General features: G+C 38.0%; 1 protein-coding gene across 1 annotated transcript in view; it reads right to left on the reverse strand.

The window, feature by feature from the left end:
* ITGB1 (integrin subunit beta 1) overlaps positions 1-22,746 on the reverse strand; it is a 45,756-nt gene that overhangs the window by 10,494 nt on the left and 12,516 nt on the right. The window contains exons 2-14 of the mRNA XM_065666707.1: positions 14,505-14,574; positions 14,169-14,254; positions 12,452-12,674; positions 10,637-10,807; positions 10,084-10,322; positions 8,904-9,059; positions 7,827-7,922; positions 6,798-6,887; positions 5,947-6,087; positions 5,608-5,810; positions 3,726-3,964; positions 3,137-3,359; positions 1,701-1,933 (exon numbers count right to left, since the gene is read on the reverse strand). Of these exons, the coding sequence (XP_065522779.1) occupies positions 1,701-1,933; positions 3,137-3,359; positions 3,726-3,964; positions 5,608-5,810; positions 5,947-6,087; positions 6,798-6,887; positions 7,827-7,922; positions 8,904-9,059; positions 10,084-10,322; positions 10,637-10,807; positions 12,452-12,674; positions 14,169-14,254; positions 14,505-14,574 (2,170 nt within the window). The remainder of the gene's footprint in view (positions 1-1,700; positions 1,934-3,136; positions 3,360-3,725; positions 3,965-5,607; positions 5,811-5,946; positions 6,088-6,797; positions 6,888-7,826; positions 7,923-8,903; positions 9,060-10,083; positions 10,323-10,636; positions 10,808-12,451; positions 12,675-14,168; positions 14,255-14,504; positions 14,575-22,746) is intronic.

The following is a 22,746-nucleotide window of genomic DNA, read 5'->3' on the forward strand; positions in this document are numbered from 1 at the left end:
CAGTGTTGCAGAAAAAGAGTGTTCCTTATTTTACCTCAGATGGCTGCTATTGTCAGATAGTAGAGATAGGTAATAACTTTATTTCTGGCAGAATTTTCTTAAAGGATATTTCCTCACCCCAGGAATTGATCTCAAAATAAAATTAAAAAAAGGTCACAGATTCTTTGGATAAAAATATAATGTACTTTCACAATAAGTGAATTGTGTTTGAAAAAGAGTAATATAGATGCAAAATGATTTAAAGTACCTGACATGGGAATAATAATTCTCCAAAATAAAACCTGACCCTTCTAATTAATATAAAATTCTCATTAAATCACAAACTGACCAAGGGCTTTTGCAGAGCTCAATGCACAGACTGAAGGAGAAAGAAGCAAATAAATGCAGCTCCTGTGCTGTCAAAAGGAACACTGCTTGCTCCCAAACTGCAAATCCTAATTTTGGTAGCTGCCTCTGCAGGAGTGAGTAAAGTGGGAATGGACATGACAGGAATTTTTTGGGAACCACTAAGGAACAAATGTCTACTGCACTGAACACAGCTCTACCAAACAGAGCTTGTTCCTGCAGCACTCATCTGGCACAAAATTCAGGTCCCTCCTGGTGCATGAAGGCTTGATTCTTGATTCAGCTCTTAATCAAGGCAACACAAGTTTATCCATGATAGAAAAGCCAGACTTAAAAAGTGTAGTGCATGTGTTGACTTGTCCTAAAAGAAGACAAGGCTCAAAATCCTCCTCCATACTTTGGACTACATTTGTAGAGAATTTAAAACATTCTGAATTGAAGTGGTATTTATTTCCAAGAGCCACTGATCCTTGTTAAGTGACGAACACGCAAATGATCAATTCTGAAAATTCCTTGAGTAGAACACAGCACTAAATCTTTTAACACACAAGTAAGATTTGTATTTTTTATCAGGCTTACAAAAATCGGGATCACACAATGTTAATGTACAAAACCAGAATTTTTGCACTGTTAGATGTAACATCCAGTAATTCATACCAATACTGCTCTTGGTAAGTAAACAGTAAATTACTGACTGAACTATAGGTTTGGTCTCTGCTTTGTATCAGAAGCTTGAACAAAATCAAGAACAGTTGACTATTAAGGATTGACCATGAAAAAGGCTTTCCAGATCTATTCTTGAAGGTACCTCAGTTAAGGAAAAGCAAAGGCTTTCAACATGAATTAACTTAAGCAGTTTGCAGGGTTGGGTGTTTTTGTGTGTTTAACACTGGTTCCATATAATTAAGAAAAGGAAAAGAAAAAAGCAACAAAGTCCCACAGATACCGATGCTTCTAACCCGCAGTACAAGCCTGGTCGAAAAAAAACCAAACCAAACACACACCACAATTCAGACATCCAGGCCTTGCCACAAGATGGATAAAATATGCCTGCAAAGTATGTCAAGTGGAAACATGAAATGCTTTAACAAATATACGTATCTGATTGACTTTTTGTTTTTAGAAAACAAAGGCTGTTTCTGTCAGCCTAAAGGTTTGACAAATCTAGATCTGGAGAGACCTGTGTTCTTCTAAAGACACTCAAGTTCCAGACATCCACAGCTCTCACTCAGGGAATAGGTGCCTATTTCTGAATGCACCTAACTCATACAAAGCAACCAGAGCTACTTTGTAGGACACAACTGCATGAATTAACAACAAAGGCAAAGGGAGAGCAGGCAACATCATGTTCATACCTGGGGTCTCTACCACGTGGACATTGGCTTCACCATTTGAGTTGACAGAGTATGTGAAGTAGAACCAGCAGTCATCAACATCCTTCTCTTTGCAATGAGACAATGGATCCGGCTGTCCGGGCTGTGGCAACTTGTCTCGACTCTCCACCCGTGTCATGTTGAAATGCATACATTCCTGAGAACATGTTTCCTTCTTTTCTCCCTTATCGAAAGCTCTGCATTGAACGCAGTCCCTGTAGAAAGTACAAATCAGAAGCAATGCTTTTTAATATGATCATGAAATATTTCTAGCATTTATTCTGAAGAAACATAAAGGAGAAAATGTGGAAAAAAATAAATCCAACACTTGTGCCATAAAGGTCAGGAAAAAATAAGGCAAGACATGGCTCTTTACTATCCATAACATTTATGTACCTTGTAATTAACAAAAGCCCCCTTTAACAAATTCCTCTTTCTTTGGATGATCCACAAGCTTCTAGGACAGGAAAAAAAATACCTATATCTCTAAAAGTAAGTAAGGCTAAAACACCTCCACCTGGAAAATGAATACTTTCAGAGAAAGCAGTGTAGGAAGAGAATATTTATAGTGAAACAGTAGCTGAGACACAGACTGGTTAAAAAGAACACGAGTGACAAGCTTTACAGTAGGATATTACTCTGAATAACTCATTGAAAAGAGTAGACTAAGCAAGATTTTTATACTGAAAAAGACTTTGGAAAGAGAAACCTTAAAGTCAGCTGCACAAAGCCAGGAATCAGCCCAGCCACTAAACATAAACTTATTCCAGAGTTTCTGTGCAGAAAATGCTTCATCCCTAAAAATCTGGATTTCCAAAGGCAGGGTGCAAATGTCACTGGCCCACACAAATCTAGATTTGATTTTTGTCAGCACAGTCAATGACTTTTCAGTAGTATTTCTGAATGAAAACTTTAAGCTAAAATCTTAAATGAAGTTTTAACTGTTCTGGAAATTGCACTGTATATGTATACTTTTGTTATATTAATTTCAAAAGGTCAAAAGATGATGTGACTTTACAGTTTGTCACATTACAGACCTGTGTTCCTTCCAGCTCTGCAGAAGGTGAGTTGTTGATAATCAGAAATGAAATAGGGAAAAGCTGTAACCCGCTCATGTCAATCCAAAAGGTTAAAAGTGATTTAACATAATGTACACATTTCTATGCCTAACAAAATACGGCAGGGAAAGAATGTAAGAAATAATTAGTCAACCTAGAAGCAATCAAAATACTGTATTAATATTTGGTTTGTAATTATTGATTCTCACCCAACAACTTTTACTGCCCGAAGAGACCATATGATACAATGTCCCTGCACTTCATGATGGAATAAAGCATGGTACCAAAAGCCTCATTTAAAAAATTCTGCACACGTAAACAAATGCACAGAGGCTGTGACTTGGTTTTCTTGGTACTTACTTATGCTCGGCACAGACTCCAAGGCAAGTCTGACACATTTCACATGTGGGGCCTTGGAACTTGGGATCTGTACAATTACAGGTGCCACATTCACACGTTCCTCTTCCATTGCAAATCTGTCCATTTGATGCCATACATGGTGCAGTGTCCAAAGAACAATCACATGCGCTGCCAGTGAAGTTGGGGAAACACTCACACACTCTGCATTTACAGATACCATTTCCTGTAAATTGAAAAGATACTCAGTGAAATGAAGCCTGACTCAGGACAGTCGCCTCAGCATTCTTTACTATAATATCTGAAGGTAATTCTGTAATACACAGCAGAAGTTAAGTTCACATTACATCCTTCTTGGAGCTGTGATTCAAAGAAGGTGAAATGTGTATTAACGCACCATATGTTCATGATCAGAAAGCTGTTTTATTAATAGATAAATGTTTTTAATCACTAAACCTGTGAATATTCTCATTTCTGTTATGAAGTATCTATGATCTTTAAGCTAAGTATAACCACTCTACAGGGTACTGTTGACGGACTTGTCAGCTGCTGGCCAGTTTTGCCTGCAGAAAACTCTGAAGCAGTTTCTCACCTCCACAAATCAAACCATTTGATCGATCACAGTTGAAGTTATCACATTCACAGTATTTTCCAGAATACACTTCATTGGTGTTCTCTCTTTTCTTGCATACACATTGTCCACAAATGCATTCTCCATTGTTACTGCATATTTCTGTACTGTTCTCTCTCCTGCAGTAAGCATCCATGTCCTCACTATTTACTTCATCTGTACTACATTCACATAGTCTTCCAATACGTCCTTCGTTACATCTGCAAGGTAAAAGCACAACTGAAAATGTAAACTTTAAAGTAATACAATAAAAATACTGCAAAAATAGCACCAAGAACAGGAACAGAAGTGACTATTCTCTCAAGGGATGTTCCAAGTTAAAACTTCAAATGAGATTTCCAGCTGGCAGCTACATAGCCATTCTTGAAGCTGCTGGAGCAAAAAACTGGACTGTTGCTCCAATACTGATTACTCGTTCCAGATAAGAAACTATGTGTCACCACCTCTATCTAAATTGCCATATAACCACTATTAACCCTGTGACAGAACGGGAATTATTTTAAAGTGACAGTGATTGTTCACTGTAGCTGCTGTCATCTTTCAATGAAAAGATTTCCCGTGAACAGCAATTAGGCAGGACAGTAGCTGATGTGCAGAGCTGCTGAGCCAAGATCTTCAGGCATCAGCACTTTTCATTATCAAGGTTACAGTACTGATGAACAAATGGAGGTTGTTCTTGTTCCCAGCACTGATGGACAAACTGTTCTGGGGTATCAGAGACAATGGTTGTCAGGAAACTGTTAATGTTGCAAAAGCAAAAGGCTGTTCTTGCCCACATTTGTTCTCCCCAGCATGAAACCATGGGGACACCAGTGACAGCAATACCAAGTTTAAGAGTCTTTCTACACAAAGAGGAAAATCTATTCTCTTTCAGGGGAACATAAAAATCTGACTGCAAAAATGGAGCAATGGCCCATAAATACTGGATACAAAGTAGCTTATTCCCCAGCCTACAGAATACGGAGCAGTTACGCAGCCATACCTCAGTCTTTCAAACACCACATTAACCTTCACCAGGCAGATAGTCCATCCTACACCAAAAGTCCTTGAAGACTGAAGTCAGTATCTTTTGCTTTATTTCTAGTAAGTCATATTGATCCATGAGGAATGAGAATGCTACGCTTTATTTCTGTTACAGTTCACTGAGCAGGAACTAATACTGTAAAGTCCTGGATCTTGTTTTCCCAGAGATCTTAATTCCATTCCGCTCTTACCGTTCTTGTCTCAAGGGCTTCCAAGTGGAAACAGTTCATTTTTGCTGTAGGTTTCTTGGGGAAGGGGTGGGGAGACTTAAACCTTGATTTACTAGGTGTTTTAGTCTTTAGTTTTAGACTTTCCTACTATGAAACAATTGGTGCCAATGTGGTTAGGAACTCCTACTGAAAAAACTATGAAGCCTTTGGATTTCTCACTATCAACAGACCTCACATTAGAAGGATAGAATTAGATCAGTATGAATACTTGCAAAAATATCACAAAGTGACCGCATTCATGTCATCCCATAAATCCGCAATTTTGCCCTATTACATGGAACTCAAAATTAAATGTAGAAACAGAAAAAGCAGTAAGACCTATATCCTTTAAAGTACTGACTCAAGGCCAAACTGGAATTCTGACTTGCACAATACTGCCAATTTAATGATCAAATTCCTACGAATTCCAGCATAAGGATTATTTACAGACATAAGGCAGTATGTGGAAATATCCTAGAAAAATACATGTCTAGCACTAATTTTTGTCCTTTCACAAAAAAAATTAGTAAAACCAAGTAACTTCCAATTAAAGGCACAAAGGTCTTCCTCACATTTTTCTTCTGCAAAAAGCAACAAAAACGTCTATTTACCTGCAGGCACCACATTCAAATGTTCCATTTCCTTCGTGGCAGGCTGGACTATTAGGTTCTCCTTCACTTTGACACTGACATTCACAGATGAACTGGAGATTAATTTCCACTTCTTCAGTGAATCCCAGGGGTTTAATTTTAATGGTTTCATTTTGTCCTTTCTTTGGACATTCATTAGCTGTTACATTAACCTCAAATTTAACCTGCAAAGAAAAATAAATGGAGTGCCATGTTAATAAAAGGACTTTTGCCTGTATCATTAAAAAAACCCCAACTGAGCCTTGGACGCTTTAAATGAATTTTATATATGTGAGTAGCAGCATATATAATTTAAGTTACCTCATCTCCAATTGAAATGTTAGAACATTTCCTTCCATCTTCTTGTGTGTCATTCACTCCATTCTTGCAGAAAGACTTATAACTGATTGTCACTCCTTTTGGTAGCTTGGTGTTTTCAAGAATAACCTCTGAAGAAAGGGACTAGAACAATAGTTATTAGCTAAATTTGACCTGAATCACATAAGCATTCTCCTGAAGAAAAGACATCATACAACTATGCACAGCCTACGTGCAAATCCCACAGGCACAGTGGAATTATGCACATTCCAACGTGCCAAGAAACACCAGCCTAGGACTGCCCATAGTCACGCTGTGGTGACCCCTTCTCATGGCTGAATCTCGTTACATCAGGTTGGGGCAGGTACAGACACTGGAGGCACTTGCGTAAATAAGCCCCATTTTTCCTTTGGAGTACAAGGGGCAAACAATGCAGCTATGAAGAAAATATTTTGGGGCTAAACCCAAGAGTCCCTGAAGTTGATCTAGGTATTTTGAGGTCAAGGGGTTGCAAAATGGCCGTTTTCTCCTCCATGTGGAAGGAAGGCAAGAACTGAAGGTGCTGAAGAAACAGTGTGGGGTTTTGTGTGGTTTTTTAAAAGGGAAAACATGGATGATATTTTTTAGTCTGTAACATTGTTTTAAGTGGCTTTAAGAGGGTCTTTCTAGCCACCTAACCTCTTATTGCCATAGTGTCTGAATATCTAACACGGGTTTACTGCAATGGTGGTATATTAATAGTTTAGTATACTATTTTGTAGAAAAATAAAAATCCACTTTGGAGTATCCCCTCCTATTAAAAACTTGTAACAACTTAGAAGATTAATACGACCAAAATAAAAATCAGAACTTACATTGTATGCATCAATGATCAGCTGAATCACATTGCTGGAGTTTGAAGACAATGTTCCCACCGCTGATTTTGGTATCAGATTTTTCAGTTCCTTTCAATATTTACAAAAGTAGAAGGAAAATTACAGTTTTAATAAGGAACAAAGTAAAATTTGTACTATAAATATCTGTAAAGTGCTGTAACGCTTCAGTGAATTAACTAGTCAAGATCAAGTACTTCAAAAAGACAAGCCCATGGTGTTGCCAGTGACTATTATGATTTTTGAGGTTATACACACTACTACTACAAACAAACATCCAGTCTTTTCTTCTCCTTTGCATTTTCATGTCAAATTTGGTAACAGAATACTAAGACCTTCTCTTATATTGTATGTGGTCAACTTGTACGTCTTCATGATCTTAAAGAAGCACCACACTTCTAGTGCATAAAAGACAAGCAGATAAAAGATGATCTCTAATGAAAAAGAAAAACTTACAATGTGAATAAAGTTTAAAAAAGTAGAAGAAAAACAAACAAAAAAAAAACCCCAAACCACCTTCTTCGGTTAAAGCAAGGAAAAATATGCATCTTCTTCACCCAGTCATTTCCTATTTCACAATCACATCCAGAAGTTTAGTTAAACATCAGGAATATAAATAGACCACAAAGGACAAAATATGTTCTTCCATGAGTATGTCTCTTAATTCAGTGTCCACACTCCCCTCGGCTATTTTGCTGTAAAAATGTTCACAAAAATTAGCACTGCAAATATATTCTCCACTCCCTCCTACCTATGAAGGATAAAGAGGGGCAAGGAGGAGGGGTACTTTCTCCATGGAAATTCCACATGAATGCAGTATTGTTTTGAACAAGTAAAAAAGGCTTAATAATAAAACCAGAAATAGCAAGATACTACTTCCACGATCACAAACTTTCATAGTAACTTTTATTTCAAATTAAATAATTTTAATGATTTCAGAGCAAATCTGAGTCAGTCTTAGCATTTGATGGAAAAAAGTAGAGACCAGAATTGTGTGTTATTTATCTTTACCTTATAAACTGCCTGAAACTCTTCAGTAACAGCAAAGATTGTCTGAATATTGTTCTCACTAAGCTTTTGTACCAGATGAGCAATAGAAGGATAATCCTACAAAAATCAAGCATAAAATGCAATTCAAATTTGAAACACATTGCTAGAAAACAATCAGAAAGACTTTGACATCATAAATACCTTTAGAAACATACGTAAGAGTTCTAACTAGCCAGCTCATGTCACAGTTCAAAAACAACCTCTGAAAACAAACATGCATTGAAAAGATTCCATATATCCCCTGTGCAGATAGGTGTTTTTTCACACCTATCTTCGCAGGTTTTATCACACCTTTTCACAGTAATTTTATCATATTCCCTACCACATAAAGTCTTCATTTTATATCCTTAATCTCAGTGTTCTCAGAAAACTCTCTTTTGTAGATTTCCATATGAGTTATGAAAACTACTACCGTTTGCACTTTCTTAATTAGGTGAAATAAAACTGAACTAATTTGAGGTTTATATTTGGCCAATATTCACTTAACTTTAGGAATTTATGAACACACAAACTTTGTAAAGCTTACTATGTTTACCCCATCCAGTAAATAGTTCTCTTTTCACCTTTTGTCTGATCTACCTATCAATGAACCATTAACGCAATGTTGTTAAGCATACTTTAACCATAAACTTTGCATCGTAAGATTTCAAGCAATCTTAAAAAAAGCTAGCCAAGGAGCTCTCTATTTTACAGCAGTACACTAGTTCTGAAAAGAAAGACTTGGAAATGCTAAAATAATGGGACAGAGCCACCGAAGTTTGCCAGTGGACGTGTAGAATTATTACTAAAAAGGTTAAAAACCAACAACACAAATCACAGCGTGAAAGTTGCCATTTCTTGAAAGTTTCCAATTAAGACTTGATTAATTATTGTATATTTCCTTCAGTTAACTAAGGTCCCTTAATATAATACAGAGGTAAATGGGTAAAGTTCACAAGATGTAGCAGTCTGAAACTATACGAGATGACCTAATGAGCTTTTTTTGAGCTTAAGCATCACAAAGTATTAGTTTCCCTAGAAAATGAGGTGAAGACTTACATAATAGTGGCTCATTGTGTACATATTATTTTCCAGATGACATTTCCCATCATTAGGTAAAACAATTCCACCAAGTTTACCATCTCCTGCAAAGTGAAATCCAGCATCCGTGGAAAACACTAGTAGTCGTGTAACATTTCTCCAGCCAATTTGTTCCTTCGGAAACAAACAAACAGATTTTTGGCATTCTGCAACAACTTTAGAGCACTGGAGACCAACACTTGAGAAATAAATGCATGCAAATGTAGGCAGGCTCAGGGGAAGCCACACTGCAAGAGTCACCATGGAAAACATATACTCCACTCAAACCTTAAAAACGATTGCATTTAATTGTCTGGTCCAAAACATCTGTTGCAAGTTTTTCACCAAAGGCAAGAAAAATTCTGAGATGTACTTTGGTTTGTTCAGTTCTCTCTAGAGTATCTAAAGTGCAACAGAGTTGTAGAAACTGGGCACATCAGTCCACCATGTAAAATCCCTTTCTATACCATTACTACACAGCCCAAGCAGAGAGAACAGACACAGAATCACAGAATGGTCCTTTTGTTCCAACCCCTCTGCCATGGGCAGGGACACCTTCCACTAGACCAGGCTGCTCAAAGCCTTGCCCAGCCTTACCTTGAACACTGCCAGGGATGGGGCAGCCACAACTTCTCTGGGCAGCCTGTGCCAGTCCCTCACCCCTCTCACAATGAAGAATTTCTTCCTAATATGTAATCTAAATCTACCCTTTTTCAGTTTAAAGCCATAACCCCTTCTCCTATCACTACATGCCCCTGTTAAAGTCCCTCTCCAGCTTCCACTGAACTATACTGAAGCAACAGCCACAAGCAGCATATAAAGCTTTGAAATAATATGAGAATAGTTGCTTACTGAGGATTTCATGCGCTTTTGTGCAGAATTTGACTCTTCTTCTGCATCTAACTTTAAAAACTTTGTACTTTGGAATGCATCTATCTGCTATGAACATGACCTCTAATCAGCACTTTACTTCCCAGTTTCATTCACTCACTAGAGGTCTCCACAGAAGACAAATGAACATATCCATGCAGTCTGCCTAATCTCTCTTGTCTTGCTGGCATGAGATTACATGTTTAAGCGTCAGCCAGTATAAAATGCTATGGCTATATTCAAACAATTTAATCTAATAAAGCAGCAAAGAAAACCAATACACACTTACCCCACAAACTGCAACCTGCATTATTGCATCAAATCCACCTTCGGGAGAATCTAAATTCCCAGAAATGTGCTGTTTACCTACAAGTTCATTGAATTTATTTCCTTCACTGGTAAGGCTGAGTACATTTTTATAGCTAAATGGACTTGTACAGTTCTGGTCGCCTGTACAAGGATTTCTGAGTTTGGCTGGTGTTGTACTTATATATGGCATCACAGTTTTCTCCACAAAAGAGCCAAAGCCTAAGACAGAACAACAAGAATCCTGTAAGCTGAAGAATGGAAGTCTCTTATTTATATTATGACACAACAGAATGCAAATGCATTATAGTTGAATTGACATCAGAAAGAGTTCTCCTAATTGTTTACGTTCCATTTCTGGCATGCACACCAAGTACTCCTACGTTCCTCAACAGGTTCTATCTACTAGAAACATCTGCCATAATACTGGTAACTTAAAAAATAAATAAATAAAATTACTCTTTATATGTAATCACGTGAAAAACATCAGGAAGGAAATATTATTTTTTTCATTAGGATAGACGAATCTTTCTTACCAATTCGGAAGTCTGAGGTTATTTTTTCCATTTCTAACATCAGAGCCGTTCCAAGACTTTTTACATTCTCTAAATCATCTTTCATAGAATAGGAGAGGTCCATAAGATAATAAAGGTCGATGGGGTAGTCTTCAGCTCTCTTAAATTTCAATGAAACTGTTTGGGGTTCCCCTGTTTTAAACAAAAATACAAATCACTAAAAATTCCACATGTGCACAGTTCAACAAGTATTCAAGAACTATTTATTTCAAATGTCCAACTTCACATTTCTAAGGTATTTTATCTCCCCACAGACAACATTAACCTGCCAAAAAAAAAAAAAAGTCAAGCCTCTCTTAGTTGCTGCAATTTCAAATCTTCACACTTGCAATAACTTTAACAAGGTTCCAATAGGATCTAACAGCATAAAATTTCAGTATCTATTTGCGTCCAAGATGACTCCAAAAGTTCATGTTTATTTTAAAAACAAAACAAACCCCAACCAGCCCAGCAAACCATCGCCACACTGCATTGTCTAAATAGGCTTATAAAAGAAAAGTCAGTTCTGGATCGAGTATTTCCAGTTACTTGGCATCAAATAAAGGCTGAAAGCAGAGAAACGGCAGTGAGATAATGGCAAGTTACTATCTGTTGCACTGGGAAAACCATTAGACAGGCAAAGTGAACAGCATATGGATCATGCAGCTATGTGACACTGTTTTCACACAAACATACATGCAAAAAGGCAAAAAAAAAAAAATACCCCAACAACCAAAACCTTAAAGCTCTAGATTTTCCTTAGCCATTGTTTAAAAAAGCCTGAATAGAAAGCAAATATCCCTGTCTTCAAGCACACAGTCCTTCACCAAGGAACTTAAACCCAACAGAATTGCTTATAAACAGAGTCATAATCTTTTGAGTAATTAGGCTGTGGTTGGCCAGGTCCCTCATATGTTCTGATAAAGAGACTTTTGTATAAACAGAGGAACAGTAACTTGGTTTGAAGCTGAAAAGGTCATATTAGAAATAAATAGGAGTAATACCAAAATTGCCAAGTAACTTTCTTTTCATTTCTTCTCATTTCGCTAAACTTCTTCAGATGATCTTGCATTTATTAAGGCAACCACCTCCAAGCAGCTGACCCTGAGTACAGGCTCTTATTCCAGGTAAAAACAAAGTAGCTGTTCAATACGTCTGCAGTACCTAGGAACTCTCCTTAAGGACAATCTCCATTATGCTCAAGTACTGCATGAGCTACTAGCCCTGTTCCGCCCTTCTCCCCCTTTAAATGAAAGTTCTCTTTAGGGGCTGGAAATGGTACACAGCTACTTTGTTCTCTTTTCTGTAGTCCTGTGTCCACATCTTTAGCCTCTGGAAAGTATTTTAAATAGCAATCCAAAAATCTTGCATAACTACAAAACAATTCGGTTCTGGCACACAAGCTTTAGGCAACAGCAGTGCTTCAGTGAAAATGAAATTCTGTAAAGTTTTTGCACACTCCTCTACTTTTATTCTGAGAGGCCACACTGTAGAAAATCAACTACAAAATATGGAAAACAAATCATTTTTGCCTTTCTGATAAATGTTCAATCCATGCTGTATCTATTTTCTCCTAAGTTCTATTGGGAAAAAGTAATATTATCTAACCTTCATAAAAATCAAACAGTATTTGGAGTATCTCAACACCTGGGGCTGACCTGAATGGCTCTGCTATCATTCAGGTTATCTGAACAATAGTAGTTTCTGTAACAAAAAGCTTACACATTCAAAACAAAAAATCACAGATGTGGTGGTGACAGAAAAATCATCCAAACACTAGCATGAAATTGTCCTTACCGACTCTTAGTTTCAGTACTAATTTTTGTGGCTGGATCTGTGTAATGGCTTCTGGTTTCAGCTTCTCTGCAGCACCTATCTTACGATTTGTTACTTCCCTATCTTCAAGCACCTGTTTGCTACCTCTGGGATTTTCTATATCTTCCATGGGACAGCCTTTACTCTTCAGTGCTGCTAAGTCATCACATCGGGCAGATGTTGGCTCTCCTTCTTGCAAAAAGTCCTAAAAAACACAGGCAAAAAGGATCGAGTTTACAGCTATCTGCCATTTGTTATATTCTACTCACAGTAACACTTTTTACAATGACTTTACTTCTTCTTTAAGTTCATTAATAAAACACCCAGTCCTGAAATATATTCAAATTATACTAAACACATCAGCGACTACTACTTAGTCCAGGAGTATTCATCTATTTATATCTAATTGGGTAAGCAAGATGAAAGAAAAAATGCCCAATGTCACCTCTGACAGAAGCTGAACATCCTTTTAAATCAGCTACTCTAAAAGTGACAGCAGGTGGAAAAAGCTTTCATCTGCATGTACTAATCTATAGAGTTAACCTATTTGTACAGTCTGCTTGGCAACTATCCTCCCTTTTAACTTTTTTATTTTTTTGAATGGCTGTATTAAAGATTATGTAAGTGTACCTCGGTACTCCACAACAAAATAATGGCAATATGCTGACAGAGCAGGGGAAAGACAGACAACTCTTATTTGGGGGAAATTGAATCCAAAAGTAAAGATACGTGAGCAAAACCAATATGTAAGTTTGTACTGAACAACAAACTACCACTACCTCAAGTCTCAAGTAAACCCCTCTAAATGCAAATATAAATAAATAAGGCTTCTAACAGAGAAACTTGGCAATTCTGATCCCCCCCCCCCCCAAAAAAAAAAGTATGTAAATAAATATATTTTAAAGCTTGTCAGTTCTTGATGACTAGGACCTGATAGCTCAAGGACAAATTCTAAAGTTAGTCAGTTTAATTTAATGTCTGAAGTTAATAAGCTGTTTTGGGGAACAGTAAGTAGGTACTATATGGAGCTAAATATACATTATAATCTTCTAGCAAGAAACAGGAAAATTTCCCAGTTTGCAGTAACAAACTAAAGACAATCGGTAGGAACCATTTTCTTCTGTTTCTAATCTGAAGAAGACACTTCAGCATATACAGGCTAAAATCACACAATTTGAGATTATATTACATTCTGTATTTCCTGGATTTGATTTTTAATTATGTAAGAAAACACTCTTTTTATTTCAGATTGAAGCAAATTCAAACCAATCTCCAGCACCCCAAGTCTACCAACAACAGAAAAAAAAATTTGAACATCTTTCTTTTATAACAGAAAACCTTCAGTCTCTTCCCCTACTCCACCTATGTCTGCCTAAAATTACCTCTTACTCTAATGTCAGTGGAAGAACATAATTATGCATACCCAGACAGATTCCATGCTGGAATGTTTTTAAATAACTGTGAGACAGCCTGTAGGGTCTGTATACGCTTAAGGTTTACAAAAGGAGAAGTAAACACGTTGTGAAAACCAATTATACTCAAATCAGGACATCAGGGAAATCATAGTATCTGAACTTCTAAGTATCAAATTGAAGACTTACAGGAAACTACTACTAGGGAAAATAAACACTTCTATACATTTAAAGAATTTATTAAAATCTCAAAAAACAAACCATACAAGGAATTTTGCAACACTTACTGTCTTTTTACACCAACCACAGTTTGGTCCTGCTTGTATACATTCACCACATGATTTTGCATTAGCTTTTATGCAGTCACTCCCACCTAGTGAAGAACACAGATCAGTCACTTCATTTATAAAAGGTGCCCAACAACAACAGAATTTTAGTTTATTCCATTCTGTTTTTTTTTAAACTAAGTTCTATCTACAAACAGGTTATTAACATGAGTTATGACTGACATACATGGCAATAGCACTCATCTAATAATTTTACAGTTATCTACATAAGTAACTGCTAAATAAATATAGTTTTAAAGCAACATGAAACTACTGCAATGAAATGAAGTGGCTTACCTTGCTGAGCAAATCCATTCCATATCAAGCAGCAGAGGACACCAGCCCATATGAGCAATTTTAGATTAATCTGAAATATAAAAGAAGACCACTGTGTTTCAGAGGAGACAGGAATATGGAGCAGATGCAAATCAAATGAACTTAGTTGTATCTGCTGGACAGTTTTGCTACAATACAATCATATTTGTGGGCTAAACTGGATTTAACAGACATCAAAGAGGGTAGGTTCAAAAAATTATTTTTTAATACTCTTAATGCTGTATACACCAGCAGGCTACGAGAAGTCTGAAAACACTATTCAGTTGGGGGATGGGAAAGGAAAGAATCCAAACCAATCTGTTAACATCTTATAAAAAAATATTTATGCTCTGAACGTTATCAGAGAGACACTTCTAAACAAAGATACCACAGAAATACAAAAAAGGAAACGGAGCTTCTCTGTTCAAGTCTCTGTTTCAAGATAAACGTCAAGGCCCTTTCCAAAATATTTTCCTCAGAATCTTCAAAGGGCATTTTACAACCTAACTTCACACATCTTGTACTCCTGTCGTGGTTTAAACCCAGACAGTAACTCAGCTACTAGGAAAAATAAATAAAAAATAATAAATAAATTAACTGTTAAAGCTGAAACCAGGGCAATTCTAAACTAGAACTTTCTTCTCACATTATGCAACATAAAGCATCCTTGATACAAACTCAGCCCCTTTTCTAATTCTCTGGACAACAGAGAATTAATGGGTACCATCCTTGTTAAAGAAAAAGCCAACACTCTACTCTTTGTTCAGGGCTATAAATCTTTATGAAAGCCTGGCAGAAAAAAATAAATACAAACAAAAATACAAACAAACTGTATTATCTATATGCTCTACAAGACAAAATTTGAATGCTTATAAACTACGATTTAGGGTTACTGTAATTTTCCCTAATTACTCCAGAGCTAGGATTACTTCTCTTAACACTCACAGAATCACAGAATGGTTTTGGTTGGAAGGGACCTCAAAGCTCATCTAGTTCCAACCCCTCTGCCATGGGCAGGGACACATTCCACTAGACCAGGTTGCTCAAAGTCCCATCCAGCCTGGCCTTGAACACTTCCAGGGATGGGGCATCCACAGCTTCTCTGAGCAACCTGTGCCAGTGCCTCACCACCCTCATAGTGAGAATTTCTTCCTTATATCTAATCTAAATCTACCCTCTTTCAGTTTAAAGCCATCCCACTTTGTCCTATCCCTACAAGTCCTTATAAATAGCTCCTCTATAGGTTTCTTGTAGGGCCCCTTTTAGGTACTGAAGCTGCTCTAAGGTCTCCCCAGAGCCTTCTCTTCTCCAGGATGAACCCCAACTCCATCAGCCTGTCTTCATAGGAGAGGAGCTTCAGCCCTCTAATCATCTTCATGGACCTCCTCTGGACTAATGTGTACATTCTAAAAATTGGTTTCAAATAGACCATTTTTTCCTAAATGTTATTCTACTCTTACAGCAGGTAGTCAGCCAGGGTGAGCTGTCATGTCTTTGAATTTATAGTACTATTTTAATTTCCATTTCTCTTTTATTCATTATACGAATTCTGAGAACTTGGACTGTGACTGCCACTTTTCTTGGTCATCCTAAAGTGCTATTGCTAATTAAAGCTTTACCAGTCATCCTGGAAACATCAATATTCTTAATACCTTTTTGTTCTATAAAATATATTGCAATACAGCAAGGAAAAGCAAATTTGGCAAAGTCTTTTAAAATGAACCTGACATTCTCTAGAAGATGTACTATTATGCATATAAATCATCAGCAAAGTGAGCAATACTTTAAGTAGCAAAGCAGTTGAGCTTTGGTTTTCCTACATTGATTTAATGTCATTGATAGTTATTACTTTGCACATCCAGCTACACCTAACAGAGAAGGGACAGCTGCTCTAAAATCTGGTGGAGAAGGTTTCAAACACAGGCCAACCCTCTGCTAACAAACTGTATCCAACAACAGTATTAGATGGCTCATATATTTCCAACAAATCATTCTGGCCTACTCCTCAGTGGATGTTGTAGCCAGGGGGATGTGGGGAGTTTACACATAGGAAAATTAAAGAGATTTGCCATGGAATGACTTTGCTAGATGTTATACATATGCACATAAGAAATGACCGATTAAAAAAAGAACTGAATTATACCTCACTTAACTTTTGAGCATTACTTATTGCATGTAACTTACTCTGAGTTTTCCCTCTGCCCATCGCTGCAGAGGTGATCAGGCCTTCATTCACAAAAACTTTCATGAACACTCTTTCATTAAGTCTCCTCCGTAAGCAATCACTTAGATCAAACCTGTGTAACCATGAACCTGGATCAGAGGGCAACCAAGACCCAGCAAACACAAGTAGGTGGAAGACAGATGAAGGGACTGAATCAAGGCTAGAGAAAGACAGTGGAGTGGCTACATGGTGTAAGAGCATATCTGTAAGTCTACGAGTCAGGAGGAGAAAGCCTTACCACGCTGCTCAACTTTTAGGTTCCTTCTTTTCTGTTTTCACAGGAGGTATGCTCTGTGTTTAGCAAGCCTTACTTCCCTCTAATGAAAGGATATTTTGTGACTTGAGAAGCAGTTTTGCTTTAAAGTTCAGCCCAGAATGGGGTGGGCTTTTCAGTAAGAAAAAAACTAAGCTGCTGGCATCAGTTTAGAACCATCTTTTCTGTTAGCCAAAACGAGAAAATTATAAACAGTTCACCTTTTTAGGGCAGACCAGCAGCAGATGTGCAGCAAGCCGATGCAGACTTATTTATATAAGTCAGCAAAGATGTGACACAGTGTTAAAACTATGATTAAGACCATTTGGAAGAGAAACGTTCCTGTGGAAATGAATCCACATGATGAACACGGCTCTGGGCACAGACTCCCCATAAAGTTAACAAGGAAAATGTCCTCTTCCATATAAGGCTGAGCCAGCACCTCTCCCACCACAGGGCCAGCCCCCCAACACATGCGAGCACTTCCTTTACCTCCACTGCCTAATGGCTTTTCCATCTGCTGAGCGGTGGAAAAACCCGGGTACAGATTTGCTAATTTGGGCTCAAATCTGACGGTTTGTGCAAGCAAAGCAATGCGCAGCCTCAGCCTCCGGCCGCTGCAGCAGCCTGGTGCCAACAGTGTCAGACACATTCTCCTGCAAGTCACTGGTTAGGACTGTAGATTGCCCTCTGCAGATTCTTCTGTTAAGGGAATAAATCAAAACAAATAATGCCTAACTACACTAGACAGCTAAAGGAAGCTTTTGGAAACCATTGATGGAGCTGGAACTGAGCAGTATGCAACCACAGATGACTGGAACAGAAAAGAATCCATTGTTACAAGAAATAAATGATTTTTTTTGTGCAATGTTTACTTATTTTCTGTTATACTTGTTCTCCCCCTTTTAATTAAATCCTTGAAAAATATCTCTGAGTCCTTGAAAAAGTGATTTCCCCAAAGAAAAAAACGCAGCTGAAAGCTTACAAAAGGCAAGCTTGCCAGGAACCGGAATGTCTTTAACGATATCACCAGTTGGATCCTTTTTCAAAGGCTGCAAGTGGTGTGCTGTTGGAAAACTGATTTTAAAATTATTTCTGCACATTTGTGAGCTGTGCTCTATTTTTGTTAAGTATTTCAGGAAGACAAACATGGACATAACCTCGAATGTTAGGACTTGTTGCTTTCCAAGGTGGTTTTTTTTTTTTTTTTGCTGTCTCTACAAAGAGTAATGCTTGAAGAGAAATTTTTCTTTATAAAACCAGCTTTGATGGAAATCTCTGGAGCTTCTAATTTGAAATTAAAGCCTCATTAAGTGACAACAGGATAAAGGAATGATTATTTCTTCATAGCGAGATTAACTTCGAATTTGCAAATTGAATACTTAGCACCTTTGTATTCTGCTAATCATGGAGATATTTACAAAGAATGTTTACTACTCCACAGCACTGAAGCATTTGCAGCTTTTTAAACTTCTTTATTAGAACACCAATAGGATCTCTGCAGAAAATTAAGTGGGCAAATGGAATCAAGAAAAAGGTGAGAGTTACAAAAACATCACCTCCTTTGAAATGAAGTATCGGTGGCTATCCTGCTCTCCTCTCACCACTCTTCAGCTCAGCATTTCACCCTACCTGATGCAATTCATAGTTCACACCTATATTAAGGCAACACCAAAAACAAGCCACTAGGCCATTGCTGTATTATTCCACTCAGCCAAGCAGCAACTCATGTGACCCAGTACTCCAGCATTCACCAAGCCAATACCGAACAAAAGAAAGCACCACAAGGCATCTGCCCCTGCTGTGTATTGAAGTGTGTCTTGCTGCAAAGCTTTCCATTGAAATACACAACCATGCTTAAGGCTATGGGGGAAACGCTTATATATATAGGAAGGAGTTGAGGAGTTGTGCAGAAGCCACCTTTACCTTTTTGATGCAGTAACTCGACAGCCTACTTACTTCATAACCTCACATGGTACTTCACTTACATTTACACACCCAGAAATGAATAAGCAATTCACGCTTTTGGACCAATGCTTGTGTTTCTTGCAGACTGACACCTCTTTGCATCAGCTGTGTTTTCACATGTTTAAAGCTCAGTCAGAAATGCTGTATGGAATTGATCCCTCCTAGAACTGTGATTACATTTACAACCCCTTTCATCCAGCTTAAGGATGGAATGTCACCAAAGAGAACTGCCTCATCCTCCTTGTTGATTATTCACCCTCTTTAATCAACCTCCTCATTGATTCTTCTTACTGCTTGCCTTTTTGACCAGTGCTTGCATTGGTGCAGCCACCGAGAAGCACTGGAGCAAGGACAAGGTCTGGCTGAAACACTAACCCAACGAAGAAACTGGTAAAGGTGGTGAGATGGGAATGGAGAAGAGAACTGAGGGGATAAAAAGGCAAAGGACATTGCTGTTCAGCCACTGCCCATGGCTGTATGCTGGACTGCACTGGTCACAGAGTCAACCCGCACCCTCAGTCATCAAGACTCTGCTTATAAAAAGACCAGGAAGAGACATGTTTCTAAAATAAGCAAAATTAAATAGTCTCTGGAGACACCCGTTTCCGGACTTGATGGCTACCCTGCTAAAAAAGTTCCTTCTTCCCTCACTCCAGCAGGTTTTCTAGCTTTAGCTGAGGGCCACGCTTTTCAGCATGAATTTTATGGGCTGACAAAAGGACTGCATTCACGTTTCTGGAGAAAAGGAAAAAAAGGACACAGCCATTTGCTTAACTGGAAGGGACCAAACAACCTGAGGGACAGCAATTACACAGGCACTACAGACCTAGCAAGGACCCACACCTCTGTAACCACTTCCGACAGCCAGAAGCCCCACAACAAATGTCATTAATTACAAACCTAAATTTGCCTGGACATGCAACGACTCTAAGCATGTCTGCTTCTACAACAATTCATTGCAAAGCAGGAATTCACTATAAAGGAAAGTGGCAAAATAGTACCTTGCTGCTCTGCCTTGACAGAAGTATTTTTCTCAGAAAGGCACAGGTACAGATATCAGTGTTTCACATGAAGGAGTTACTTCTGATTAAAACTTCCAAGTTTGTGGTGTAGATTTTCCAGCAAATCTTAAATAGGTAATTCTTTGTGACCTTAACAACTATCTTATTTACTTAATCAATGTAAATGTCACCACAATACTTAATAATAGCTGGAATGCACTGCTTGCACAGTAAGTTTCAGGACCACCAGATCAAGTAACTACATGATGCATTCTTCTTCATGGAAGTGGAGGTTTGGGGTAAACACTGATGGTTGAATAGCAAGACATTTTAAACAAACAACCAAAACCCTAACTCACCCTGCACAAAAATGTTTGTACCCTAGATGTGGACCAGCCCTGTGATGGTTGCCCTTCACAGAGGGGCCCCCGCTCTGCACCATGCACCAACTGCAAATAGCTACTGGAGTATCCCTATGTAGGGGAAGTGAACATGATGGGACCAGTCAAGATGGACAACAAAAGAGCAGTCTCAAGAGCAGGACTTTGCAACACCCTGATCCACATGGAAATTCTAGATGCAAGCCTGTCTTCAAGAGCCTATCTACCAGCCTATGGCTCATCAAGATCACGATGTTCTTTCACTCCCTGGCAACTTTGCAGATGCTAACAGAGTAGGTTTTGAACTGCCTGCAGTAATATGGAAAGAATGGGACATTAACCCAGATTAATGTGCAAACTAAGAAATTCTTTAGCACTGGAACAGCTTTACACAAAAAGTTCACCACATCAAGACTGCTTACTCAAACTGCATTCTGAAAAAGCTATACAGCATAACCACTTTAGCTACTGTGATGCTACAGGATAAAAGAATCAGCAGTGTTCCACATCAGACTTCATTTCTCTGCCAGTTATCTTCCGCAAGTTAAGGAAGTAAAACATGCATAGTCACCAAATACTCATGATAAGCACTTCCATAACCACTGTTTAACTAGGGCATCATAAGTTAAAATAATAAATAATGAATCAGTTAGGACTTAAATTTTAATTACGAGTTAAAATCTACAGGAAACTGATTTCTGCATGCCAGAACCACAGAGAAGCAGACAAACACAAACAGTAACACAACTGGTTTACTAAGTATAACTCTCAGTTATACTGAATTACTACCCATAGTTTATTCATACTTACACATTTAAAAAATTTCTCAAGAGATCAAATTGCTTAAAGTTCACCAAAAAGGAGTGGATCCAATGGGAAAAAAATAACCAGTAAGCGTTAGGTTCTAAGATAGAGCTGTGGGTCTGAAACCGCTACTGAAAACCCAACACAGGCACCTGCATCATGTTGCCTCTTAAGCTAAATGCATGAAAACATTCATGTACAAGTACCAGGAGGATGAGACCACAGCCCATGAGAGCAGATCTGGAAGGCTGTTCATGGTATCGGCCTGTGTCCCCAGAGTATGGGGGTTTATTAGCTTACACACGATGCAGCTGCTTCGAGACAGAACAGCTAACTTCAAAAGCACTCACATTGTTTCACCATATTATTACTTTGATAGGGAAATTATTAATGCTTGTTCCTAGATTTCACAGGAGCCCTCAATTTACTGACAATTCTGAACAGTGGAATGAAAATCAATTAGGTATGTTTTCTGAAAAGTATTTCTTGATCTTGATTTGAATTACTGAGTGGAAACTAATCCATCCAAGTTAGGTGTCTGGCTGACAGGAAGAGGGTGAGGGAGGAGATTTTTCTTAATACAACACATACATTTCTTCTATAATCACAAGAAAAGAGGTATGAATTTCAGAACAACTATAGATTATAAAGTTTTCTGATATTTGACATCTCTTTACCTCCAGAAAGATAAAATGTGGCAGATTCCATTGTGATACAGTTCGCATGATACAGGGTGGTAATAGTTCCTAGATATTTTACAACACGGAGGCATATCAGGAGGAAGTATGATAACTGGGCTTCAGCCCCTCCTCAGTCCCAAAAGGTTTGAATTCACATTTCTTGGTAATGTTATCATCCTACAGAATATACTAGTAAGAGCACCCCTCACCACTCTTATTAAACCAAAACTGCTATGCAATCAAGAAAGAAAAGCATGGAGACAGAAAACAAGCTGGTGCACAGATGGCGGGGGGTAGAAGAAAGATCTTAAAGTGGGGTTTCAGATCCTGTTCCCTGTAATGTATATAGAGATTTTACAACATGTTGTCAGTGGATAAAATCAAAGAGTCTTAGGACCATGATTTAGAGTACAAGCTTTGGTTCTTTCTCCTCAAATGCCCTAACCTGCAGGAAAGTGAAGGGAAACAGATTCATGGTCACACTCAGAGATGAAGAGAGCTTTTTTGTATCATTTGTATCAATTTTTGTATCATTTGTATCTTTTTTTTTATCAATTTGCATCACTTTTTTCTATCAATTGCAAGCTTTTTGTATCATGCGTGACTACTATGACTAGTGCACACTGAGCTGAAATCCCTCTCTAATTGCAGACCTGAGCAGTCTGAACTACATGGGATTATCTACAGACTTGAAGTTACTGAATACCTTCCATGAACCAACTAAAGGTAGCCAGGGAGCTTCTGGTAAGTAAGGAGACACCTACTAAATTTAGACTTCTATGGAACACAGCAAACCTACTTAGGCAGGATAGGTACATACCGTGTTTTATTTCATGGCACTTTATTTCTATACATATTTTCATCAGGAAAAATCAATTGATAACTTCACACATAAGGACAAGCAAACTCCGGCA

The sequence above is a fragment of the Lathamus discolor genome, chromosome 2 (genome assembly GCF_037157495.1).
Source record: "Lathamus discolor isolate bLatDis1 chromosome 2, bLatDis1.hap1, whole genome shotgun sequence".
Taxonomy (NCBI): domain Eukaryota; kingdom Metazoa; phylum Chordata; class Aves; order Psittaciformes; family Psittacidae; genus Lathamus; species Lathamus discolor.